This window comes from Streptopelia decaocto (genome assembly GCF_964273445.1).
Source record: "Streptopelia decaocto genome assembly, chromosome: 5".
NCBI classification, from domain to species: Eukaryota; Metazoa; Chordata; class Aves; order Columbiformes; family Columbidae; genus Streptopelia; species Streptopelia decaocto.
Genome location: NC_138659.1, coordinates 47,025,439 through 47,053,088, shown reverse-complemented (window position 1 = coordinate 47,053,088; position 27,650 = coordinate 47,025,439). Strand labels below are relative to the sequence as shown.

Below are 27,650 nucleotides of genomic sequence, written 5' to 3'. Positions count from 1 at the left end.
AAATTTCAGAGCTCTTTTGCTAGCATTCATCATAGCAAAGGGAAGTACAAAAAGATACAGTTTTGGCATCTATACAACACACAGTAGTTGTTACCATTATAATAACTATCCGTATGTTACCGGTTGTAAAGCGGGACATATTGGTGTGATTCACTCAGTTACTCTGCTCAGAGAGTTAATGGATTACAGTAATTACTTCAGTCATCCCTGGTTTGGTAGTGTTCCTTGGTGCCCCATTCTAACGCTGATTAATGGTGTTCTAGAGAACTGTAAATGGTGCAAGTGAGTGCAAATAGCACTCAAGACTGCTTCAAGTCTTGGTGCTGAGATGAGATGAGATTAGAGTGAATTTTTGCATAAAAGACAAATAACAGTTGTTTTAAGGAAAAGATTAATAGTATGTGCCAAGGAAGTGGAGTGAAATGCTTTTTATAACAATTTTGTGGTGTATTTGTTTTGTTAGTGATTTATTTTTGTTTGTTTTGTTTTTTTGTTTGATTGGTTTGTTTTTTTAAAAACCAGTTTATTTTATAGCAACAACCTCCCCACCCTTTCCCATCTGCCCCCCAGTTCTACTAGTGATTAAATATTTTGATTTTCCCTGAGAGCCTGGGAACAAGCCTGGATGGTTGGTGAAAGTCCTTACAGTGCAAGAGTTGCATTTAGAGGTGTGACTGCATTGCTGGGCTTTGGCCAAACCAGAGCGCTGTGCAAAGCAAAGGCAACTGTGTTGCTTGCATGCTTTTGAGAGCATAGCTTTGATGGTTTATCTTTGAAAACAGCTCTGTTAAAAGCCCAAAGTTGTTCTTAGCTAATACATTTATTTCAACAACTGTTTGTAGCCATCGTCATCATGTGCTTCATGATCAAGAAGTTGACAAGAGAACGTGTGTCCCCATGAATCACCTCTGGGAGCAGCAGGCCCCCTACACCGTGTGCAACAGCTCCCTCTCTGAATACGGCGTCTTAGGTAGGTCTCAGGGTAATTGTCTGGCAGATCTGCTTATGTTGTGACAGGTCTCAAACAAGATATCGGAACTGATGACTACTCATTAGGAGGAATTTTTTTCCAATTTTGCATTAATGTAGTTAAGCCTCCTGGCTACCAGGTTTGACTTTGTTACTTGAGTTTGCCAAGCCTCAAAACAAAACAAAGTCTCCTTCTGTTAGTGGCATTTAAAAATAAACAAACTCTACCTTTGTTGTACTTTGACTTACCGCATTCATAGCAGTTTTATTCCAGGTGAGAGCAAAGAATTGCATAACAGGGGCCTGTGATCCTATCAAAATGTCTAAACTGATTTCCCCTCACCTCATCCCCTGAAAAAAAGTAGCTCTACCAAGAGATTCAATAAATTTACCTTACTCATTGCAATATTTGTACCTTTAAGCCAAACTGTTGTTTTTTTCCTACAGTGTGCCATGATGGGTTTTGATTTTAATGTACATTTCAGTATTAACATTTTAGCATAAATTTGAAATTAGAAGGGAAAACTTCAACTGGGTGTTGGTTTGTTTGGGTTTTTGTTTTCAGTTTTTGAATATGTTGCCTGTGGTATGAGGCACATGAACTTACAGGTTTTGGTGTGCCTGCAATGCAAAACTTGCTGCACTCCTCCAGCAGTACACCTATTTGTTTAAGCTGCTTAGAACATGCTTGTACTTCAAAACTATAAACTAGGAGACTTCAGCAGGTTTTGATGGAAAAGTCACAGACTATGTTAGTGTTGGTCTCATCAGTATTCAACTGGACATTAGCTAGCAAAGACAGCATATGAATTTCAGAGAATAATGTAGCTATGTGAGAAGCTCAGCAAGAAAGAGAATGTGGAAGAAAGCTGTAAAACAGTTATACATGAAACAGGTATCAAAGCTCTCCCTCTCAGGTTCTGGCATCTCTTAAGCATCCCCACATTTTACAATGTGGGGGATTACATTACAATTATTATTACAATTATGGGATTCAGGTCGAAGTATCTGTGTGTCGTGGCTGATGCTGGAACATGGACCGAATGCTTTCTCAACATGGGAGTAACTGTCAACAAAATGAGGGACAATTTGTAATACAAATATAAAAATACATCCTAGTCTTATCTGAACTGCTATTCTGAATGGTGCTATTTCAAGAAAACAGATTCTTGTTAGTGATAGTGTTAATCTCAGTGAATTGTATTTTTGATACTGGAAAGACGTGTTGCCTTCAGCCACAGAGAATGGATAACATCCATGATGAGGGTGGCAAGAGGAATGTGGAGCACAAAATGAAGACATCTAATAATTTATCAAAAATGTTCTTGATTCTACGGATAAATTATTAAATTTTGTTTCATATCCATTTCAGAGCTAGTGTGAAGGAAAAAGATGAAACATTGCACTAGATAAAGATTGTAATTGATAGCCCCATACTAGGTACTATGAAGAAAATTAACTCTATCCCAGACAAAACCAAAACAACATATGCTACATATTACCTATTGCTATTAATATTAAAATGGTATAAAACTGTATGGTGGAGCACGGAGTGAAGAGCTGAGATTTTTAAATTTTTTTTAGGTATTTTTCTTAGCTCTGTGGCAGAATTGGTGTGAACAGAAGTTGTATCTCTATAAGCTGATATAGTAACATGTAAATGTAAATTCTAAATAGGAGAGCGCAAAAGAGGATGTGTATAAACATAAGAAAAATAATTGGCATAAATAGAAAAACAAGTTTTTTTTTTCCTTACATTCAAATAATGTATCCAAATGTGAAAGTGATAAATGTCTGGATATTACTGAAATCTGATTTTATTCCAAAAATTACACCTCAGTAGGTCTAGGAAGCCTATGGTGTGGAGGGCAATTATTATTGCCACAGTTCTGTCCTTTAAAAAAGTTAACTAAGTGGGCTCTCTTTCTTTTTCTTTCTTGATCTCATACTGCTCACTATTGCCCTTCACCTTTCCCCAGCAGGAGAAATGTGAAAGTTGATTTAGTGACTTTCATGGAATACAAGCATACATCGAAAACAAGAGTATAATTTCTGTGCAATTCTGCTTCAGCAGAGGTGATGACAGGTTCTTCAAAACTAATGATGTTGATATTTAATTGTTAAGAACCTTAAATTCCTCATGTCTGAAGTATTTTCTAACAGTAGAAGAGTTTAAGTTGATAGAAATAGTTGATAAGCAATGTTTTTATTTTCTTTACTAAAAATGCTATGTTTCTATGTTGAAGTGATTTTATAATTATGTTTCCTCTCCCTTGCTAGCTTTTACTGATCCGCCTTCTCTAAAATGTTTACTCGTGTGGTTTGTATCCACAAAGAGACAGTGTATGGAGAAGCAGCCATGTGTGAACATGTCTCTTCTAGTTAAGCATCTCAATCAAAGAGGAGCTGTCAGAATTGTTACCTGTTTGGCTGGTAACATCACTGGGTCTCCTTTTTCATGTGTGGAAGAATAAATGAACATATGCAGTTCAAGCAGTTGATTCTTCAGGAGCAGCAAACCAACCCCACACTTTATTTTCTTTAACTGCTATTTCTACTATATAAGCCTGTTATAAGGAGCAGTTTGGGAGTAGTGCCCTTAAGTATTTGATGGGGGGTGGGAGAGTTGTGAGAGGATATAAAGGAATAAAAAAAAAATGGTGTTAATGTAGTTTGTGACTGTGTTAACATGTAGTACCTCAGAAACATTTTGGGAATTCCCTTAGTTTCTGTGAATCAGAGCTAAGTAAAAATGGGTTGAACAGCCCAGCACGATAAACCTACAGATTATTTCCTTGGCAGGTGCCTAAGCCAAGAGCTGGCATCTGATCAGAGCTGTGAGCCTTGCACCAAGTTATTGTTGAGCTGGTTAGGAACACCTGGGGTGTAACTGCCCCATTAAAATGATACTCTGACAAGACTCATCTCACTTAGAAATAAATCAAAGGCAGTCTTGTTAACTTGCGGTCCAAACAATTGCTTGTGCTTTGTATACAGGAAGATGTGGTGTGTATGTACTGAGGCATCAAATCAGAGTATTTAACAATCTCTGATAATTTTGTTTGACATCCCATGTCTGCTATTTTTAGCTATATGCAGATTATTGCAATTTTGTAGAACTGTAGAATCATTTTGGTTGGAAGAGACCCTCAGTATCATTGAATCCAACCATAGCGTCACCCTGGCACTAAACCATGTCCCTAAGAACCTTGCCTAAACGCCTTTTAAACACCTCCGGGGATGTTAACTACATGACTTCCCTGGACAGCCTGTTCCAATGCCTGACAAATTTAGTTTTGCATCCACTCATCTAGCTATAAATTTTCCCTTTCACTGAAACTGAATGCAATGGGAGTATAAGTGATGGCTGTGTGAAGTCACTTAAACAAAGTTGTTTGAGTTTCTTTGCTGATGGAGATAGAGGAGAAAAGCAGAAGTAACAGAGAGACACTTTCCTCATTCTGACATTAAATTCCTGTGCTGATAAGCCCTCTATAACCATTAGTTAACATTCATGCCTTAAGTCACTTTGAAATCATATTGAATTAAGCTATAGCCTTACATTAATTCAAAAACTACAGTTCTTTGGACAATCATGAAAAGTGCTGTGGGGAAAAACACTGTGTAAGATGCTGTGTAAGCTGCCACTTTGCTTGACAACACCTCTTTCTCTGCCAGAGTGATGAAAGAACAGAAAGGGAGCACAGCAGGAACTGGACTAATGGAAACAAGCATTTCTGCTCTGCCTGTCATCTATGGACCTTAATGAACTTCAGCAATTAGAACGTTAGTTAAGCAACCTTAGTCAAGCGCTGTGTATTCTTCTTTCCTCTCTCCCCTCAGTTTGGAAGCTGCCCAAGCTGCCGCAGGGGGTCCTGTTCGCTGTGCCCTGGTGTGCTCTGAGCGGCTGCCTGGGGATTGGAGCTGGCTGGTGGTTCTCCAGCCTTGGGTGCGCAGGTTCTTTACCTGCCATTCTTTGCAAGTTATGTCTTGCAGCCTGGTTGTCTTGGCACTGGGTTTTCTCACAGCTTAAACCTGTTCTTTGTGTCTCTAGCTGTGTAAGAGTTAATCCTTTAAACTCACAGAGTTTGCACAGCATTCTGAAGATATTTTCAGTTCTTGTCTCTGCAGACACAAGCAATATAAGCTTGCAAGGTCTCTGCTGCAGTTTTTTTTTTACCCTTTCCCTTACCCTGGGTAGGAACCTGCTCCCCTGCAGTTCAGGTCCCATCTCTAGAACTGTGCAGTCTTTCTAGCGTGAGTCACCTTCCATCACCTTGACTCATCTGGTGCCTCAACAAATCCTTTCAGGTGAAGCACCTCACCCTCTCCTTGCTTGTTCACCCCTTGCATCTGTCTAGACATCTTTCCACCAATATAATTTTTTAATTTAGCAGTTCAGATCTTGCTCTTTATACATTTTTTTCCACGTGCAAGTAAAAGTAATAGTTTTCGACAGACTCCCTAGCAGTTCCTGTATTTGTGGTGGCATAGCTTTAATGTTAGGAACTATCGTTGTCATTTACCTGGTGGAAAATGGGTTCTGCTATACCAAAGATGGGTATACCACAGGCATGTCTTCCATGAAATAGTAGTCTTAGCAGAATAAATTTTAAAAAATTAATCAGAATGTATAGATTACATTTGGATATATTTTCCCAGATGTTTTTATGGCTGTCAGAAAGCTTGCAAAAGGTATCTGTGTTAGGATCACACCTTTCAATGCAGCTTTACACAGGACATTGTCACCTTGTGGAGGTTATTAGCACAAAATGGGCAACAAGATAGGAAATGAGAAATGACACTCTTTTTTCCTGGTGAATTTTAGGGGTGATTTTGGCAGATGAAACAGAATTATGTGTGTACTGTGACCAAGTTTTAAATATGTTTAGAATTCCATACTCTTGGAAAAGCACCGTGTGATTACTGATAACTCCCAGTGGTCAAGATCTCAGTTTGTTCTTCTCTAAGAGCTAGAGTACCCCATCCTTACAGAGAGCAGCATATGTGCAAACAAGTCTGGAACATATTGCATATTTTCTCAACCATGTCACCCAATCAGTAGAAATGGTCTCTTAATGCTTGTGTAAAATTAGAATGGGATTCGAGCCTGTCTAGGGAAATCTATTTTTCAGCTACTTTTGGGAACATGCATTGAAGGAGTTGTGTCAATTTTTCCACTGCTTGCATTGTGTGAAAAACAATAGAATCACACAAATAAGGAGGACAGAGATTTAAAACATGTTCTGAAAGAAAGGCTGTTGAGGCAGTCAGGCCAAAGGCATGGTCAGCAAAAGCCATCCTGTTCGGTAATGCACTGTCATGGTGACTCACAGATGAAAGGCCGTCTATCTGACTTATCACTCACCTTTTGGCCTCTGACCTACTAGTTGCCTTTTGGTGTGCACAGCATCTGCTGGAGTTATGATGGACCGTTCAGAGTTCACCAGTCCAGAAGCCAAGTGAGTCAAAGATCTCTTGCCATGGCGATGGTAAACAAAAAGCTGGGTTGGAATTACTAAGGAGCAGACTATGAAGACACACTGTAAAAACAATATGTGAAGCTGTTTGCTCTTTGAATAAACACTTTCACTTGACGATCTTGTTGCTTTTTCTCTCATGCAGTTAATTTGTCCTGCAATTGTTCCTCTACTAACCTTCCAGGAAAGTTTGAACACTGGCACTGACTGAAGAGCCTGTTCCTGGAGCAAAAGAAAGAAATCATGTAGCTCCAATTTATCTGTGTAGTCATCGAATTAGGCTAAAGCAATTTCAGTTGCACGCGGAGGTGACTTATGTCAAAAGTTCATGTCAAGAGTTGGAAGGATGTTCTTGTAGTTGGTGTTATAGAGGGACTTCTTTGATACATGACTAATCTCACTAGTTTTGTTGAGGGTTTTCCTTGTGGAACTGACGAAGTTAGTTTAAACTTTGTATAACTGTATATTCATTAATTCTCAATTTCATAAAGTGGAAATGCTTGTCCTCCACTTTTTTTTTTTTTTTTTTCTTTTTAAAAATGTCATTCCATCCCCCCATTTGATGGTAAAACTTTCAGGGAAGGAACTGCTTGTGTATCCAGCACACAAAGAGCTCAATCTTAGCTTAGAGATCTGAGTATCTCTCTGACACTGAACACATGGTAAAAGTTGAACGAAAACAAAAAAGGAGAAGGTTTGAATAGGTTTGACTTGATCGTGAAGTCTTCCTCCACAGCCAAGTCAATTACCTGGCACTAATAACATTCAAGTAACTCATATGCTGTATGTGCCACATGTTGTTCTCTTCTATCTCATCATATACTGAAGTTTTTAGTGCTTGGAATGCCAGGCTATCTTAAAAGTATTTTAGGTATTTTTCTATTATTCATTATCTAGTTTTTTGGTATTATAGTTCTCTTTGAAGTAATTCTCTTATCCATAGAATTCCACAAAGAGAGGCTCTTCTAGAGGGACTGCAGCCTTCGGTCACCAGGGTATAAATCACAAATGACAGGTATGTGAGGGATGTCAGCTGTCACTTGCTGGTGACCCTGTAGCAGTAGCCTTCTGTGCGTGGAGAATGTCAAGACGATAAGCTTGTTTCTTCCTAAGTTTTCTGAAGTTCCTGAATTTTTCTAATTAGAAGAGTTGTAGAGTGGGTTTGATCAGAGTCAGGAACTATAGTTTCAGTGACTTTGGGTTTTATCATGGCTTCTCAACAGTTTACTGTAGTTTACTAAATACTGGTGGTCACAAAGCAATATTGGATTTTACTGATCTACAATATTTAGGAAGTCTGTGAGGTTCCTGATTTATGATTGTATTTGGGCTCATAGCCACATGAGGTGTTACAGATTGATACTTTGGCCTGTACTCCTGAGAATGTCTGCCAGTTAAAGGAGGAGAAACCCAAATTATTGCATAGTATCTGGACAGGTGTACTGGCCTCTCAGATATGGAGGGATTTTTCTCTGCGTCCCAAATGCCAGTCTTAGGCACTGTCTTGATTAAATGTACACTACTCTTATGACTCTTTGGAGGTGGGGGGAGACTGGGGGCCGGTAGGACAAATTAAGCAGTACAGATATTTTGTTACCAGAAACTGTGTTAATTATTGCCTAAGCTGGTTTTGCTATCAAGGCTATATTGTAGCATTTGAGTGGCTATCATGTCACTGTAAGGAAACCAGGCAAAAATGGAAATTATGGGAACTTGAACGTAACAAAAACATCAAGCTGAGTTCAGCATAAATCAATGGTAGCGGGATAGGACTCTCTCTGCAACTTAGCTTACATGTGCAGATCTTAAAATACATAAGCTGCAAAGAGATAAGAAATCCATATCAGTCTGTTATCTCACTCTGAGGTTTTTTAGTCTTGCAGTTACTAAGGAAAGAGTTACAACTCACTATATTTTACCTACAATTTTACAGTAGCAAAGCTAGTTGATCTGCTGAGGTAACCTTCAATGAGAGCCTTCTTTTTATTCTGTGTAGGATGTTAAAACTTCAACTTAAACCATATTTATCCATCAGATCATTGTTCTCTATGTGTATTGAATCAGTTTTCCCTCAGTCAGAACCTCTATATCCAGAGCAGTGCTACGTAGCACTGATTTTTTTTACTGAGAGCTTTAACTTTTTTGATTTTAATAATTCCAGATTATAGTTGTAGAATATGAGTACAGGTATTAGCTCAGCACTCCAGGCTCAGATATATTGAAGTGTCAGGGAAAATGTAAGCAGAGATCAAATATATATTTTTATATTATTAGATACATTTAGGAGTTCACTATGGAACTTGGTATGGAAAAATACCTTAACTTTAATTGTGGTCATTAAACTTAGACAGATACATTGCACATAGCTAGGTTCTCATGTTCTGATGTGACACAAAATTCTGCATTTTTTTAAATGCAGAGTCCATGTAGCACATGCAAACACTCCTGCAGTTTTCTAAGTTTTACCTTTGCAGAACTACTAAGAATCAATTACTAGCTTACACTACAGTAGCAGTTTGATTTGGTTTTCTTTTCTCTCTTTGCCAGGCCTCTCCCCAGGTCCTGTTGTAGGGCTGGGGCTTTAGCATATTGCAGCAGATCTCTCAGTGAGAGCAAAAATTCATTTCTGCCTTTTAAGAGATACCCATGTAGGCTGTGAGAGCCTTCGCTTATGCTTGGGCCTTGACAAGTTTTAAGAGCAGGCAACAAGCTGCCTGGCTTGCTCTGTCCAGAACACCCGAGCTGCCATCAACCAGGCTGCTGCTGTGCATTTGTCCTGCTGCATTAACCTGACATGGCTAAGTGGGAATGTGTGGTCCTTCTCTGTATGGAACTGATGAATTTACAGTTCAAACAGCACAAGTTTAGGGAAATTTCTGCACGCACTTGCTACTGTGGATGACCTGAAAATGGGTTGAGAACTTTGACACGGAGTGGGGAGGGAGAAGGTTACGTCTTTCTGTTTTCACTAGCTGAGCTAGTGATATCATAGAATCATTTAGGTTGGAAAAGGCCTTTAAGATTGAGTCCAAACCTTAACCTACCACTGCCAAGGCCACCATTAAACTGTGTCCCTAAGAGCCTCACCTATAAGTCTTTAAAACCCCTCCAGGGATGGTGGCTCCACCACTTCCCTGGGCAGCCTGTTCCAATGCCTGAACAACCCTTTCTGTGAATAATTTTTTCCTAATATCCAATCTAAACCTCTCCTGGTGCAACTTGAGGCCATCTTCTCTTGTCCTACTGCTTGCTACTCAGGAGAAGAGACCAGCATCCTCCTTTCAGGTAGTTGTAGATAGCAATAAGATCTCCCCTCAGTCTCATTTTCTCCAGGCTAAACAGCCTCAGTTCACTCAGCTGCTCCTCATCAGACTTGTGTCCCAGACTCCTCACCAGCTTCATTGCCCTTCTCTGAACTCTCTTCAGCACTTCAATGCCTTTCTTGTAGTGGGAGCACTTCTGGTCTTCTCTCTGCCACCGAAGCAGAGACCTAAAGGGTCCTTAGCCCTGCCAAAGGAAGAATTGTTTGGCCAAGTTCCTGATGGGTCTCCCATGCCCCTGTTATGTTCAACTTTAGTTGAAGATACAAAGGCTATGATCCTGCCTATAGGCATATGAGAGGAAAAAAACCCAAACCAAACCACACAACAGTGTTTTGCAGAGCTGTGCGAGTAATAAAATTAACAAATAACTTCTTGAACTAGTATTGCGCTGCATTGTATTTTTACAGGAAAGGATGGTATCTCCCTCAGTGACCTCTCAGGAAAACATCACATGGAAGTCTGAGCTAAGGGAGGAGTTTTAGTTCATTTAAAAACTCTGTTGATATTTAAATGTTTGAGGAATGGTTTGAAGGATTAGAGTCGGTATTGGAAAAACATTATTTGGTAATCTTTCTGATGGAAATGTTACTGCTGAAAACTGCATGATTTATAACAAGGCTACAAAAATCTAGTTCATGCTCTCCTTTTGGTTTTGTTTCAATTTAATTTCTTTTATGAGAAATGAACAGAATTCTCAGCAAGTCTGTTTCTTTTCTAATTCTCCTACTTGTTTGGTTCTCAGGTTTTGAACTTGGCTTTGCTATGGCGAGTCCCAATGCCCTGGTGTGCTGGGAGGCCCAGTTTGGCGACTTCCACAACACAGCGCAGTGTATAATAGACCAGTTCATCAGCTCCGGCCAGGCCAAGTGGGTTCGTCACAACGGGATCGTCCTGCTCTTGCCACACGGAATGGAAGGAATGGTGAGGGCCACGGGCTGGCACATGAGGGAAATGCTGGTTGTGTGCCTTCCTCTGCGGCTGTAAAAGCCAAAGGTCTTGGGGATCCAGTGGTGATACAAAGCTGGGGGAGGAACGCGCTGTTCAGCACGTTGGACTGCTTCAGTGCTGCAGAAAAGGACATGGAGAGATTGATCAGTAAGAACCAAAGAAAACGGAGAAGTATTTCTAAGCTCTTAGCTTTGTGTCCTTAGTGGCATGTACCATGTTTTCCCCATTTTTTTTTTTCCTCTCTTTTTTTCTTTCTGTTCCTAAGATGCTTCCTTCTTTCCCTAGAAAGCCAGGTTATTAGTGCACAGTAAGAAAGAAATCATTAGTGTCTAGCAGTACTTGCTTGGTTGTTTTTCTGTCTGAAGTATGTCTGCATAAACTCTGCACTAAATTCACTTGTAATTAAATTATATGAAACAACTTTAAATATTCTTAAAAAATCATTGACATTGGTTAATTTTATATAATAAGAAATTTCCCTCTTTCTGAAAAGGCAAATGTTTCTGCTGGCTGTTGACTTTCTTTTCTTTGGCTGGTAGGAGGAACTATACAGTTTCTTAGAGGGAAAGGGCATGGGCAAGCTCTGTATATAGCATTATATGAAGTTCCTATCAGCAGTAGAATTATTCTTCAAATCTTTTAAATTATTTTTAAAGGTTACATGAGGATCATGTCAGGTTAGGTCTTTTCAAATGCATTAACATTCATGAATTGATGCATGTATGTTTCTAGTTTTCTATTAAGAAAAGTACAGTATGTGCCACAGTGTCAATCTCCATTTGTATAAATGCTCTAGACCCTTTTGCTACAAACAGCATCATTTTTATTCTCACAAACAATTTAGTTTATTTCCATTCAATTATAATCCTGTCTTGATATACCGAGGTGCATTCATATCTTATGAATGGCTTCCATACCCATTTGTACATGTAGAATAAAGGGTCTGATGCTGTTCACAAGGGTTTTGTTAAATTAATGTTTTTTTAAATAAAACCTGAGGGATAGCCTGAATGTGCCCTGAGCAGGAGGTGTGGTCCTCTGCAGGAAAGCACTCAGCTGAAGGGAACTGGTTCTCTGCAACTTACAATACAGTTAATCTTTCTTTTCTTTTAGCGACTTGGCAACTAAGATTTGCCGAGATCTTCTGAAACAAGCTTATTTTGCTGCTAGTGTCAGGTGTTATTGGAATATTTAAGAATCCTACCAGGCTGCTGAAATCTCTTATCTTCCCAGAGGAGCTTTCCATTATGGGAATGTTATTCTCTCTATAACTACAGCGTTGGGGACAGAATGATTTGGGGAAGGATTCGTAATGGGATATGGATCCCTTCACCTCTAGGTCATGCATTCACAGGCAAGTTGGCTGAGATTGAAAGACTCTGCTGTCTAATCACTCCCTGGGGACTCATCTGAAAGTAGCTAATGGGTTCAGTATAGGTTTGTCTGGGTAGGTGGTCACAGTAGAAATAAACCCTGCCCCATCCCACGCAGCAGTTGCCAACAATCCAACTGATGGTGTCAGCAGAGAAATCAAAGATGGATGTGAACATTGAGGCTCTGGACTGAGGTTGTTGCTGGGGCAGCGAATCTGTGTATGTTAGGGAAGCCTCACCTGTCTCTCCTGTAATTGTTTGTTCGTAACATCTCTGTTTGCAGTGTACTGAATTCAGTGTGCTTGTGAAGCACTACGTTTGTATGTGTATAGGTTGTACTTAGTGTAGGATTTGATTTACAGCAAATAGATGTCTATAACAGAGGTGTTGCAATATTGGACTGTTACTGTGCACCATAATTTTGCATGGCTTCCTCCTTGTTCTCAAGCCCTTACCCAATTATGACCAGATTATTTAGCATGTCAAAAGCAGAAATCTTCAAAAGAGTAATTTTGCAAGGCACAATTCCTGACTGTTTGTATTACTCTTTTGTTGCCAGTGGAGTGTTTTTTCCTTTGAATTCCCATAGTCTATGGAGTAGAGTGAATCCTGCTCTTGGAAGCAGGGAGGCTGATATGTTGAACCAAGGTGGACTACTAGCTGTCAAAGTAATGAGTGATTTTGGAGATCATATGTTAGGGTTTCAACAGAGGAAGTTGTGGTGAGAAACAGCCATATAAAGAAAAAAGCGCTTTAGGAGCATCATTAGCTTAGCAGTCATGGAGAGATTTGAGAGGTGTAATAGTTTATGTCCTCAGGTTAAAAAACCGTGTGGCTGTCTCCAAAATGAAAGTCCTTCCTAGCAGTAACTGTCACTTGAACAAGTACAGGCTGCCAGCATTAGCAATGAAAAAAAAAAAAGCACACTGTATTCTTGTACTCCTCACAGCTTTCTCTCATCCTTTATAAACAAGGACATGGGAGGGAAGAGAACAGATTCTGTTACACTCCTTATTCCTGATACTGTCTTTGACCAGCACACATGTTTTCCTAGTGTAAAACGGATCTAACAATGTTTGTGCCCTAAAAGAAATTACCTTGGGTGCTACTGAGACAGTGGATGTGAGTGTTCAGTACCCTGACAGAATGTAAAATACCTTCTGAGGAGGCAGAAATTAATCATAGGTTAGTTTGCCAGATAACGTATACATGTGTTTTGATCCATTTTAGCTGAAGCATTCATTGAAGCTATTTTGTCCTGTACTGAACAGTGAACAATTGTGGGAGAGAGATCCTGAGTCTGCTCGTTGCGTTGCTGATACAGTGAAGATGGTCAGCAGTTAACTTAGTCTTTGCTGCTGTTAGCATGTGAAGGTGGCTTGGCCCGAAGGAGGAGTCACTGCAGCAGGCTGGGGCACATGGTGTTTCTCCTCCTGACATTCCTTCTGCTTCTTTTTGCCCTGCAATAGGAAGGTTATTCTTGTGCCCACATGGACCCACTGCCCTTTCACTGGTCTTCATACTGAGGCTAGAAGAAAGCTGGTAATCCTTGCATTGGAAAGCACTGGAAATCCTTGTAAAACTTTGTAAAACCTCCTATGAAAACCGTTTACGGAAGACAAAGAATTCCAGTCCCGTGGTGTGTCCTGCCCTCTCTTGCGGCTGCCGATGCCTCTGGCTGGGGGGTGGGTGTGCAGCCTGCTGCAGGGCTGCTGGGGGACAGGATGCGCTTATGCAGTGAGTGACCCAGACTGATGTCTAACTGCTGATTTGGCTTGTTAATGTTATTTTAAATGATACCTTTACCAGGGTCCAGAGCATTCATCAGCCAGGCCTGAGAGGTTTCTGCAGATGAGCAATGATGATTCTGATGCTTATCCAGTAAGTTGATTTGTCAAAGGCCATGTCCTTTTTTTTCTCTTCACATCTCAGAGATACTTTTCTGTAGGAAGCATCCTTTTAGCTAGGTATAGTGGGTTAAGATTTAGCTTCGTGTAACATTAACTTGATCCCAATAAAAGTAATGGAAGTATGCAGTATGTGCTGCTTCATCTCAAAGCTGAGGTCATATACAATTAATCTCTGGCAGGATGATCTTTTTATGGCTATTCTCAGGGCCAGTGATTCTGCTTGTTTATATTGCTGTGTGTACTGCAAGTAAGTGTCTCTAGCTAATTTCTAAAGGAGGCCGAGTGGGACTGCTCCTGGCTTTTTGCAGTGGAGCTAACTTGTACTGCTGGGAGCATGAAAATAAGCAGCTTCTAAATTTGATTCACTTAAGACCTTCATATGTTAATCATTCATTTCTACAGATAAAATATGTAGCTCTACAGGATACTGGGTATCTACTTCCTCACTGCAGGTTTCCTAAGAAGCACTGCTGTATATTAACTGAAAAGCCCAGAAATTAAAAAAAAAAAAAAGGCAAAATAAAATGGATATTTCAGTTTTGGCCCTGAGTTTGTTACCCTTGGAGCAATGATAGTTCCACAGCCATGTCCTTCCTCATCTAAAAGTGATTTTTGGTAGTGTACTGTAAGAATAAAGACCTGTTTGATTGACTACATTTAAGCACTGTCAATTGCATGTAATAGGCAAGTTATAAATTTTACCATGGAAGGCAGGAGTTCAAACTGGGGACCAGGAAATCACGTTAGATGCTGTACTAATCTGTGATGAGATTATTCTACCTATATCTGTCTATATGCTTACCTAATAAGTATGTATGTAGATATGGATTAAAAAAACCTTATATTCGTAGAATACATAAACACAAAATCTATATTAAAATAGTATAAGAGGACAGGACACCTACTGAAAAATAGGAGAGAGTTATCTATACACTCAAGAAATGAATTCTAGTTTAAAGATTCTTTCAAAGGAGTTCTATTTTGTGTCTTCCACCAGTTAAAATCCTCCTCACCCTTCCTGCCCAGTCTTCCCAGCTTGCTGAAGTTAATGGAATCATTTTGGCTTTACTTGCATACATTTTTAGGAAGAAGTAGTAACAGAAGAGAATGATTTGTAGGGATGCCACCCTAGATAATAATATAATATCAGCAAAGATCTGCTAATCAAGTTTTTTGAGGAAAGAGAGTCAGAAATAAAAGTATGGTTTTCACACCTCTTTTTTTCTGCAGTCTTTTAGACAATTTTCTAATGCCTTTGATGTCTCTCTCAGGAGTTCAGTGAGCAGTTTGAAGTTTCCCAGCTGTATGAGTGCAACTGGATTGTGGTGAATTGTTCAACTCCAGCCAATTACTTTCACGTCCTCAGAAGACAGATCTTGCTGCCATTCAGAAAACCGGTAAAGTTACTGCAATGGACTTGATTCTTCTAGGTATATTAACCCTCACATAAAGAGGGGGCTTTGTTTCCATATGACATACTGCTGAAAACAAGAAGAATCATAGGTGAAAAGCCTAAAATGAACACGAGTTGAAGTCGCTGATTTGATGGAATGAAAATCTGCTCGGACTTATGACAATTCCAAAACTTGATTTTTCAGCTTTAGTTCCTTCTGGCTGTGCAGACCTTCAGATGAGCTTGTCAAGACACTATGTAGCTAACAGGCTGCATAACTATAAACTGCATGTCTAATTGCTGAAACTTCAAAAACCTAGGATACAAGTGTTGGATATTTTACTGGTTCATAGCCTGTGATTTGACTTTGTTCTCAAAGAGAAGCATAAGCAGTGGGTTTTGAGAACCTTTAAAAGGAGTGGACTACAGAAATATTTTGAATAATTTTGAAACTTCCTAGGCTTTCAAAACAGAAAAAAATAATTTACTGTGTCTGCTATTCACGTTAATTTGGTCTATAGCGTATTTAGTTTGTGGTTCTTGTATGAACAGTGTTACAAATGTTCCATATAATAATGTAGATAAAGCAGCTCCTGAGCCTTTGAAAAATTTCTGTCTTACAGCTGATTATTTTGACACCCAAGTCACTGCTGAGGCATCCGGAAGCTAAATCCAGTTTTGATGAAATGGTGTCTGGTAAGTCATCTGAAAATATTATGGACAAATAACTATCAATATCAAGTCGCATATCAGACTGCAAAGAAGAGAATCTGCTCTGGAGAGTTTCCCTTTGGCACTATTTCTGTGGAGCTGCTGTGGTGAGATCTAGCATGGACTTTTGCTGAAAAGTTTGCTTTCAAATATGAATTGCTAATTTTAACAGGTTTATCTTGTAACCAACCATTAATCTTAAAGGCAGTGGAAAGTGCGTTCCTGTCTCTGCAGGGATGTTTCCCTCAGTATGCTATTAAGTCCCTCTACTCTTTTTCTCTTCATATAAAAATTGTTCTTTGTACTGCCCTCCAGCTGTGAGGAACAGGTTGCAATCACACTGTGCCCATTTGGAGGGATGAAGGGCCCATTTCTTCTCAAAATACTCATTTCTGGGGCTGCCATGTCACACCAGTGATCTAAAGTGAGATCAGTGATTTCAGAGCTGGATCTACCACCCCAGCTGCTGTTGGCATGCCATCAGCACCAAGAGAGATGTAGCGACTGCAGAGGTAATAAAACCAAAAGCTGCAGTAATTTCTCTTGCCATGCACTGGTTAGAATGTGTTGGAGTGGCATGAGGAAATGCAGTGAAATGTAGTGAGTGAGTGATTCAAGCGCTTGCTCCAAGTGTGCGTAGGTTCAGTGCGCTGTCTCCAGTTCTGGTGGCTGTCTTGACTCCTGTCACAAAAGGGTAACTGCTCAGTTTTTTGAAGCAATTTACAGTGTATAAACATGCTTAAATTTTGCATTATCTCCTTTTTGTAGGTGAGTAAAGTTTGCTTCTCAGGCAAAGACATTTTCTGAGTTTGATTACTGTTTCAAAGCTTTGTAGAATTAATCAGATTAGAAATCCTGTAGGGATTGTGATTGGTCACTTTGTCTTGGGAGTCCCCTCTATTTCAGGCTCCAGGTGAGCCACCTCAGTAATGGCCAAATTCCTAATTAACATTGAATTCTGACATACTTTCATGTTACTGCTGAAGAGGACAGGACATATTGCTGACTCTCAGCTAACTCTTTTTGCTCTGCTTTTAATGGAAAGCTGAGAAGGAGAGGGAGACTGACTCCAACTGACCCAAAGAAGCGCAGATTCAGTCTTTTTTAATGATGAATTCTGCTGCTCAGTGGGACAGGATAATTCTGACATAAATCAGTTTCTTTTTTGTACGTATGTGCTGCTGCTTTTCTCCCCCCCCCAAGATAAATGGTTCAAACAGGAGCTTATTCCCCTGGTAAGTGGGTGTGCTGATTCAGGCTGGGAGGTCATGCTGCTGTCTGCTACCTTGCAGTTGGTTAATGTGGGAATAGTTCTAATCAATCATATACAAGAGCAAAGAAAAGGATCTTAGACCATCAAGTCCCTCTTCCAGCTTCATGTATCCCAAGCAAATTGCTCTCCTGGGAGATGAGATCACAGGGGAAAAGATATCTTAATGGTGAGGATATGCATCTGAAATTGTGTCTTATCACTAATACACATGGCTCAGTACTACACTAATTCTTCCTTTGGCTAATGCCATTTTAACTCTCAAGCAGGGGTTTAAATCACATATATACATGGCAGTGATGTATGTGCTTGTGTAAATATTTCTGCAGTTTCCAGATTGAATTGCATTATGAATATGTGCTGTGCTTTTATATAAAAATATTCTAAAATCTTCTGAACCTATATTAAAGCTATATGGTTGAGATCATCTTGGAAAGAAGAAAAAAGATTTCAGGTAATTCTTTAAAAAAAATGTAAGCAAAGGTGAGCCATCCAATCAATTTAAAATTAAAGTTGTAATGCACAATGCAAAGCTAAAAGCGGATCTACTGTTAATATGTTTCCGTCTATTAAGTGTGAAAGAGTGGAATATTTACAATCTTTTAACTTCTTGAAACTAAACTGCTGAATCTCACTTTAGCAAAATTACTGGTCCGAAAAGTAGAAATAGAGAGGCAGCTGTACAATGTCTGTTCCACTGAGAGCACTTTTCTAATTTGTGCTCTAACCAGGTACCACCTTCCAGCGTGTGATTCCTGAGAATGGCCTGGCAGCTCATGCACCACATGAGGTCAAGCGAGTGATTTTCTGCACGGGAAAAGTCTACTATGATCTTGTGAAAGAGAGAAAGAATCAAGACCTGGAGAAACAAGTTGCTATAACCAGACTTGAGCAGGTGAGATCCCTGATCCACAGAAGACAGGGTCCCTGGGGAGACTTTCAGCAAGGGGTTACTGTGCTTTTAAACAGATAGCACTTTGCCAGAAATAACGGTGATAGTTAACATTTTTATAGCATTTTGCATCTTATAAGACATTATCTAATCCTTCATGGCTTTGTGAAGAAGGAACACACCAACAGTATACTGGACAATGAGATTCAGACAGCTGGACTTTTCCAGAACAATGTAACAAAGTAAAGGTTACAGTATGATGGCACCTTAAACCTGTATATGCAATCTGTTAAGTTTAGAGGTTGTGAGTACACTTTGCAGCTGCATTGTCATTTCACTAATTAAGGACTTGTATTGTCACAATGACTTCACTAGAAAAATGGTAGGAATATGGGAGATCTGGGCTATGACCTACTGCTGTTCATACTGATGCAAATATAAAATATGTGTGTATTCACTTCTGACAGCATGAAATCAATTAAAGAAATATGAGTCACTCTAAAGAACATATAGCAATTATATTAGGTACTGAATGGTTAATTACAGTCATTGGTTGTAATACCTGATAGGTAAAAGGCTTTCCTACCATGGGTGACACAATGTAAGAGGAAGCTTTGCCGGTTACTACCCTCTCTTTCCAGATCTCACCATTCCCTTTTGACCTGCTGAAAGAAGAACTTGAGAAGTATCCAGCTGCTGATCTAGTTTGGTGTCAGGAGGAACACAAAAACAGTGGATATTATGATTATGTCAAACCTCGCTTCCGCACTATTGTGAACCACACTCGACCTATATGGTATGAGACTCTTATCTCCTGGGCTGATTTGTTTGCTTTTAAATTTATTTGGGGTTTTTTCATTTTTTATTTTTCTTTTAAAATTGTTTTTGATTTTAGGATGTTATTCATGGAGAAGTCATGTTCTTCACAAATCAAAACCTCTGAGTTTGGGTTCTTGGGTGAAAGATGGAAAAATCCAGATGACTATATCTCAAATTCATCATGCATATCTTGCACTTCCTGTGGTTCTAAAAGAAAACCAGTAGCAACTAGCTCTGTATTTATTGTCACTTAGCACTGCACTTAACTCTCCTGGATTTTCCTCTTGTTGTCTAAGATTCTGTCTTTTTTAAGAATTTCACTCCAAATATTTGATTTCTGGAGGAAACAGTTATTTTAAGAGCTCAGTCCAGGTACCTTTGCATTTATTTTAGATTATTAACTCTTGAGTCTGTCCATGCAGCTATTGGAGGAATGAGAGTCTTCATTGCCAAAAGCAAGTTATCTAATTATGTGATAGTGTAGCTGGCTGCCCTTGCAGACATGAGGAAGAAGACACAGCTTAATATTGGTGGGAGGGGGAAGCTGACAGACGGTATAACTGATGGTGGAATTTAGCTTGATTTTTATTTAAGAAAGATTGACGATTAAATGTCCAAATCTGCCAAGCTGACTTGAATGCATTTAACCGCATCTTTTCCTGCTTGTTAGTGTCAAAGTAGTCTCTCTTCTCACCTCATTTGTCTGTCCAATTCCTTTTGTCACAAAGGTATGTTGGCCGAGAGCCTGCTGCTGCAGCTGCCACAGGCAACAAGAACATGCATCTGGTGTCACTCAGGAGGTTCTTGGATACAGCTTTCAACCTGGAGGCCTTCGAGGGAAAGACCTTCTAACTGCAGGACATGAAGCCATCTCCGTCTAGTAGTCTCTCAAGTCACCATATCTGAAAGAGGAAACAAAAGTGGGAAAAATACTGGAAATCATGTAACTTTAACAGATAAAATGATCCAGCAGCTGACTTAATTACTGTGCACCTTGCTCCCCAGTTCATATAGAAAAAAAAAATTCCACTTTACCTTCAACTATTTTTTGTCACTTGTCTATTTAGATTGGGACCTCTTTGGCACAAGGAGAGTCTTCTATCCAAGGATGCAGTGTCTGGCTCAGTGAGGCTCCAGTCTCAGTCTGTGCGCGCTGTTTAATTACTGTAAGTAAGCAGAGCAGGTGTGGACAGCATGATAGTTATGCACATCCCTGATAAAGGAGAGTATGTTTGGGAGCCACTAAGGAAACAAGATGCATTGTCACAAGGAATATGGTTGACAGTTATTTCTAGGTATATTGGAGAGGAGCAGTGAAACCGAAAAGCAAAGATTTCATAGATGACTTTGGCAGAGAAATGTACTGGCTATGGTTGTTGAAAGTAGATGGTGAGGTAGCCAGGTGATGTGATGGGGAGGCTAGAAATAGGGAATCCTTACAAAGCTGCTAAACTATGGGTGATAACAAAAGTGGTGTGGACTCCTTAGCTATAAGGTGGAGGAGGGTGCTGAAGGCAGAAATAAAAGGGACCAAGAAAAGCTTTGTTGGGGATAGTTGAGGGGGGGAAGAAGCCTACGCAAGACCACAGCTGCCAGAGCAGTGGATGATCAGCAGGAGAATTCAGCATCAAATGACTTCTAAAGTAAGAGGTGGCAGCACCAATTGCTCCCACTCCCTGGGCTGCCTGCTTTGATGCTTTGTGGAATTAGGGAACTGTGGAGTCCTGTGAACATCCTCATTTTGGAGGACTGTTCTTTCCCTCACTAGACTATGGAGATCTGCTTTTCTTTGACCTGGTAGCATCCATAAAAAGATTGTGTGTGGATGAGAAATCTGTGTTTGTGCAACAGGTAGCAGGTTCTCTGCTTTGTCCAGTGATAATCCCTGCCTCACATCTCCTTGCTGATATTAATCCAATTCTGAAGTGGCAATTCCTGATTTAGTCACCCTTTTTTGTTAAGAGGAAGGTGGGCAAGCAACAGTTGCTGATTGACCAAAGGCACATGGTGTGGTTTTGTACAAGTAGTAATTGATTTTTATTTTCCCCTTGTGTTTACTTGTCAATTAGGATATCAATTGCCATGTGCTTTCAGTATGGACGTGAAAGCAAACCGCCTCAAGAGCTGGCTCTGTGAGGCAGCTGACGCACAGCAAGTGCTGGAGGTGAGAGGACAGCAGAGGTGGTTTCCCTTCCCGGGAGACAGCGCTTGGCCTCCCGGGAGCACCACATGGCAGGGTGGTCTCTGTGTGTCACTGGTGCTGCTTCTCCGCAGGGCTCCTGGGCAGGGGACACAGGTTTCCCCTCTTAATGTCTCGTCAAGTCCTGTTCCTTCTGCCCCGGGAGAACTTGGGTCTGGTGGCTGCAGGTTTCTGCAGTGCTGGAGCGCATAGTGGCAGGAGATTTCTTCCCTTCTCTCTGCTGGCTGGCAGGGGAACTGCTCAGATAACAGGCTGCTGTGGCGGAACGCAGGGCAGCGGCCCTACCTTGTTGAAGTAGGAGACAGTAACTATCTGTACAAGGGCCCAGAGCCCTGCGGTGCCTGAAGGGTTGTGTTACACCTGCTGAGCAGCTGCTTGGGTACCTCATACCAACTGACTGAAAACACATGGATGGGACTTCACCCCTATCTCCAGTGCCCTTACCTGAACGTGCTCCTGGGACATACTTGTGTTTGTGGCACTAAGTTTTACCCTGCTGCTGCTGTTCTGGCAGTGACATAATAAAGCTTGGCAGTTTACGCCAGAATCAAATAGCCAGGTGATGCTGGAAAGCTTCTTATAAAAATAAAAAGCTGTATTAAAAACTTGTAGCTATGATCAGGTACTACTTGTCCAAGCAGGTTACCAAAAAGGGATGTGTGTGCCTTATGCTGTCCTTTCATTTGGCCTGGAGACAATGGGAAAAAAAACCTATCCCTCTGCCAGACCACAAAATTGATGTGGTAAGGAACTTGCTGTGGGATCCAGAACCAAAGCTAGTCTGATGTTTGTTAGATCCACAGCATCCCTTTAAATCAGGTTGGTTGCCTTGGGCTTATTTGCTCATTGAAACATTGAAGCTAATTCAGTCTTTTGAAACCTAATCAACTTGGAAAGTACTGCAGTTGACAACAGCAAAGATTGTCTCTTGTCCATTTCTATAGCTCAAAACATTAAGCTGATAGGCAGTAACCATCACCCAAAGTATTTTAATGCTTTTATGAATGCTTGTTTCTGTGGCAAGAATTGAGTGCAGCTAAATATTGCTGGCACCATTTATTGTATTCTCAGTTTGCATAAGGCAGGTCAGTGCTGCATGAAATATGATAAATGCACGTATGCCACAGTATAAACAGAGGCAGAAAACAAAATTAACATAGAATGTAAAAGACAGGTTTCCATTTTCATTGTGTATCATACATTGTGGCATAATAGTTGCATAATAATTCCATCAAAGAATGTTAAAAAAAACCCAATAAAATAAAAATGTATAAGAACAAAATTCTCTGTTCTGGCTGTTCTTTTTGACAGTTTCTCCTTTGAGTGCTGGCATTAGCGTCCCATTTCTAAGAGTGCTAGGGCAGCTCATTTTTTCATTTTCTGTTTGTTTCCTCAATAGTGGTTTATTTAAATATAGTAGCAGTGGGGGAGACAGGATTTGGACTAGAAAAAGATAATTGCTCAAGTCGTTTGGTTAAAGTAGTAATAGCATTGAGGTTATATTAGAATGTTTGATTTTTTTTCTACTCTAATTTTTTAAAGTAATAAGCAAACACATTTCTATTTTAAGCAGAATTTTTAAAATACTGGAACTAGACTGGAATTAACTTCTCTAATTTTGAAGCACTGGAATTTGTTTCTATAAACATGTTGGCTCAATATACATTTCTATTGAATTACTTTTCCTGCTGCCTGCCCTTTCAGATAGTAAGTGTTCAAAAGATAGCAAAGCATTATAAATTGTGAAATGCATAGATTATACTTATTTGCAGAATTCTGTTGCTTTTCTTCCAGGACGCCTCTTGAATAAAATCTCTTACAAAGAGTACTTGAATAGATGCATATTAAATAGTTGCATTATCAACAATGAGTGCAAGTTTCTGTAATGGCAGCTTTAAACCAGGTTAAGAATATCTCTGATCTCACAGAAAACAAATACTTTGTTAGAACTAGGTGACAACTTCAATACGTTTTACATACTAAATAATGATCAATTAGTCTACGTAGAGTGTTTGAAAAGGACTGAAGTATTATATAAGCCTGTTCTGCAAGTAGTCTGTGCAGAAATTCACATCACAGCTCTGTAACGCGGAAGGAAGGAACGGCAAATGAGAGAATCGATTGACTTAATTGTATTTGCGGGTAAGACAGCACGTCATGCGTGCCCACAACGGCAAAAGACTTGCTAAGACAAACAGCTTCTGTCACAGAATCATTTTTGTTTCCTAGCAGCTGCCTGATGAGCTGCGCTAACAGCAGGGGTGTGCTTGTGGAAACCTTTGCTTCTACCCCTGGTGCAGTTGGAGTCAGTCTGCTAGAGCAGAGCACTAACCTGTTATCTGGAAAGGGAACCTTCCTGCTGGTTCTAGGAAGTAAAAATTAATGTGTGAGGCTAGACACGAAAGAGGAACGTGTATGCATTGTCTGAACTGAGTAGATGAAAGTGCGTGTTGGGGCAGGGGCTTGTTTGTTCCTTGTTCTGCTGTTTGGTGTTTCTTTTTCTCTACAAATCCCTTGGCTGGACCCTCTGTTTGCTGTTTCAAGAGCTCTGGTAGCTCTTTCCTCAGTGCACAAACAGATCTGCTGCCTGTGATACAGATCTGGCAACAACCACTGCTGCTAATAACAAATGAAAATTTGGGAACCTCTGCTCTACACGCACACAGAAGCATATATATCTCTTAGTCTTTTTGATTGCTGTTAAGTTTATGCAGGTGTCACAGACCATGGTTGCTCAGTCTGGCTTCTTGCCAGCACTGCAGATGACTGTGAACATTGTTTAAAACATGAAATACAGGCACACTCAAAAATCAAAGCCAGAAAATCCCTAAAAGCAGATGAAATATCTTTGTAAACAAGCCTGGTCAAAGACGGAGGAAGAAAGTCAGCTATTGTCTTGTGTGTTGGCTCAGTGAATTCACTATGTTTTAGTTTACAGGCAACTGCTGGGTTGACCCTGGGCCATGGGCTGCCCTGGGGGGCTCTCAGGGCACCTGCCAGCCCACGCAGCACAGGTGACCGACCACTAGTTATGGCTGATGAGACTGGCCAAGCAAACCTGTCTGTGATTAACTGATTAAAGCCTGGGGTTTGGTCCCAGCTGGCCTATATTTATCTCCCCTGCATCCTTCCCTAAACACTTCAGATACTTCACCATGTTTTCCCAGGATGGAGGGCTGTGGCTGGGCCCCTGGCCTTTGCAGTGGGGCAGGGGGTCCCTGTGTGGGCCCCTGTGGGGCATTGTCTGCTGCTCCTGCTGTAGGAATGATGAGAGTTACAGAGTTAAATGATGAAGGAGGCTGAGGAGGCTCTGGAGGCAAAAGGGGGTGCAGGTTCCAGCTGCTAGAGCTTTCTGCAGGCAGGTAAGAGATGCTGGAACTGGGTAGGGGTGCCTCATCCTGCCCCGGGGTGAGGGGAACACCATCCTTTGTGTAATTACTAGAGCTGCTGAGGACTTCAGGGCCTGTTGAAAAACCCACAGTGTGGCCATGGATTTCTGGTACAAGCCACTGGCAAAAGCTGCACAGGATGTAAAATACTGCTACTTGGAATGCAAATACAGTGATGTTTGTTTGGAAAAGTTGAGGAAGACTTTGAGTGAAAGATCGTAAAGATATGTATTAAAAAAAAAAAAAAGGTCTTGGAACTTTCATGGGTACCTGAGACATGGACCATGATAGCACACCACAAAAATCTTTGTGGATGAGGGTAATTTTGCATGTATCTTTCTGGCCTTATTCTTATGTAGTAAAGGTTGCTGAGTAGAATAGCTACAATGTGAAACTTAAAACCGCAAAGGCATTCAAGGATTCTATTAGCTCTGATCAAAAAGTTGTGGGTATTTTTTGTTCCCTTTGATCCCTTAGTAGTTCTGCAAAGTCCAATTGTGTAGTAAGAGGAGTCTTGATTTGATGGACTCTGCTGATTAATAAAAACTTTCAATAGCAATTTTTTAATGTTTATGCAGAACAAGGACAGAGATTAAGTGGGTACATTTTCTTAATCATCAGTGTAAGATATCAGGAAACAGCATGCAGACTGGAACAGAAATTCAACATACTTGAACGGAACAGATTAATGTTGCCTCTTCTAATTGTTGCTTTTTTTTTTAAACTGTTGAAACCACTTCTGATTTTAGATCCTTCTTAACTGTTATTTCAGCTTGTTCTTTTCTTAATGCCATTATTTAAAATGTAGCCTATAATCCAAAAGGAATAAAAGAACAAAAGGAAAATTTATTCAGGAAAAAATATTTTAGAGATTTATTAGCTTTGATTGAAAATGTTTCACAGATTTCTTCAAAGTTTTCAATTATTAATAAGCGCACCAGGCGGTTCCTTTGTGATATTTAAGTGCTGCAGTCATTAATGGCAAATGGAGGTCTAATTTGTTTAGAGGGGAAAACAATTGTAGTCATCACTAAAGATGCTGTGTGAAACACTGAAATATTGTTTCTGTTGCCGAAATCTTGACTTCCTATTCAATAGCCCATAAATTCACTGACACTTTCATAAAGAAGCACAGAGAAACTTTCTGGTGGTGCCGTGCCCAGCCAGCTCTGTGCTCTCCCCGTCGGGAGGCAGGGTGCGCTCACACTGTCCCACGCAGAGCAGCTCTGCGGAAGAGCGCAGCTCTCGGGTATTTTTCCTGGATGGACGTTGACCACTCTCAGTATAATGTGTCTTAGTAATGGTTTAAGTGACCGCATCCCAGTTGGCCTTGCAGTGGAAGAGCAGCTGTGGGCGCAGGGATGTTTGGGGCTCTCAGACTTCCCCCTGCACCTGTGATCCTACCTGTGGTAGAGGAAAAAGTGCAGGCGAGTGTTAGAGAGTGCCTGAAAATGCACCCTGGTATTGTGGGGCTTGGCTGTGCTGTAGAGGAGACCTCAGTTCCTGAGTCTGGTGTCCCCCCAAATGACCTTACCCTGTGAGGTTCTGTCTGCAGTGATGCCTTGGGTAGCCTTGCTGGGGTTTGCAGTACAGCTCCTGTATGTGTAGTAAGTGAACTCCAGAGGAGAGGTTATGGAGTAGATGTGATCCATCACTGTGTGCTGGCCAGGACTTTGCAAGGGTAAACTTAATGAGTGAAAAGCAAAAGACATTTGAAGATAGAGGATGGTTCCTCACATTAGAGGAAAGAGTATCCACTGCTGTGGATAAAATAAAGAGGATAACATAAAATTGTCTAATACAAAACATGGTAAAATGATCGTACATAACCCTCCATGACTAGAAATAAATGTTTAACAAACTGGTCCCAATAGGCTTATTAAAGATGAAATATTTATTACTATATGTTAATTACAGGATTTAAGCAGTACTTAAGTAATTTAAAGGGATTGGCTACATCTTGCTTTCAATGATTTTATGTGATTAAATCCTTCGTCATCAGTTGTTCTTTGTCCTAGAGCAGTTTGCACAAACATATCCTTAACTAAACTGTTTGCAATGTTTATTATGTTGTATAGGATGAATACTGGACAGTTTTCTTCATTAATTTCGTGGCCCAAGCAAAGTCAAATTCCATCAGAATTCATGTTTTTGCATGTGGACTGAAACACAATAGCTTTTCAAGTCTAGAAAAAATCTTATTTATAAAGTAAAAAGGTATATGTTACTCCTGGGATATTAGTTTCTGACACTAACAATCAGTTTGGAAGAAGGCTGTGTATACTATTTTTGGGATGCAATATATGAGAGATATACATAAATATGTGTATGTGTGTATATGTATGTATGTGTGTGTGTATATATATATACACGAAGGATAGCCTGTAAGCCTTCTTCTTTCCTTAAGCAGCTTAAGGTATCAAAAGAACCATAAATATTTTCCACCTTTACATCTTAAATACTGTTTTGCACCAGCATATTTTGCACAAAATTACTTTGAGGAAGATTTTTTTGTCAGAACTTCAAACTACTGTTGACAAAACTCTGTCATCTTAGAGCTGATGAAGAACTGACGCTTTGTGTTTCTTTGGGACTCTTCATTGCAACAACCCGCTGCCTATTCAGAAGGAAAGATAAACAGAAATAAAGCAACGTAATCCCCAGTGATTCTAAATGGTTCCTAGTTACACTCTTAGATAATTAACTTCTCCTGTGATGTGCACATTTAATAGATACCTGGTCATATGTGACCATGTTTATTTAATATGCTCTGCAGTATTTATACCACAATATAGCCTTCTCATTATAAACCAGACATTTTAAAATTTATTTACACACACACATTCTGAAGCTCTTGCTTAGAAAAAGCTCTATGGGCTTCAGGAAAATATATCTGAGTATGCATGTCAGTATATGACTGTACATAAATAGCTTCTGCAGGGACTGTCAGAAAAAAAAAATCTAATATTTTTC

The 27,650-nt window shown here is 40.1% G+C and overlaps 2 protein-coding genes across 5 annotated transcripts in view; both read left to right on the top strand.

Moving 5' to 3' along the window:
• OGDHL (oxoglutarate dehydrogenase L) overlaps positions 1-22,544 on the top strand; it is a 56,720-nt gene extending 34,176 nt beyond the window's left edge. For all 4 annotated transcript variants that reach the window (XM_082052837.1, XM_082052834.1, XM_082052836.1 and 1 more), the window contains exons 16-23: positions 843-970; positions 10,515-10,693; positions 13,903-13,974; positions 15,275-15,400; positions 16,020-16,092; positions 18,109-18,272; positions 18,911-19,065; positions 19,817-22,544. In XM_082052837.1, the coding sequence (XP_081908963.1) occupies positions 843-970; positions 10,515-10,693; positions 13,903-13,974; positions 15,275-15,400; positions 16,020-16,092; positions 18,109-18,272; positions 18,911-19,065; positions 19,817-19,940 (1,021 nt within the window). In that variant the 3' untranslated portion in view covers positions 19,941-22,544. The remainder of the gene's footprint in view (positions 1-842; positions 971-10,514; positions 10,694-13,902; positions 13,975-15,274; positions 15,401-16,019; positions 16,093-18,108; positions 18,273-18,910; positions 19,066-19,816) is intronic.
• NCOA4 (nuclear receptor coactivator 4) overlaps positions 1-27,650 on the top strand; it is a 397,571-nt gene that overhangs the window by 160,806 nt on the left and 209,115 nt on the right. The gene's annotated exons all lie outside the window — the stretch shown is intronic.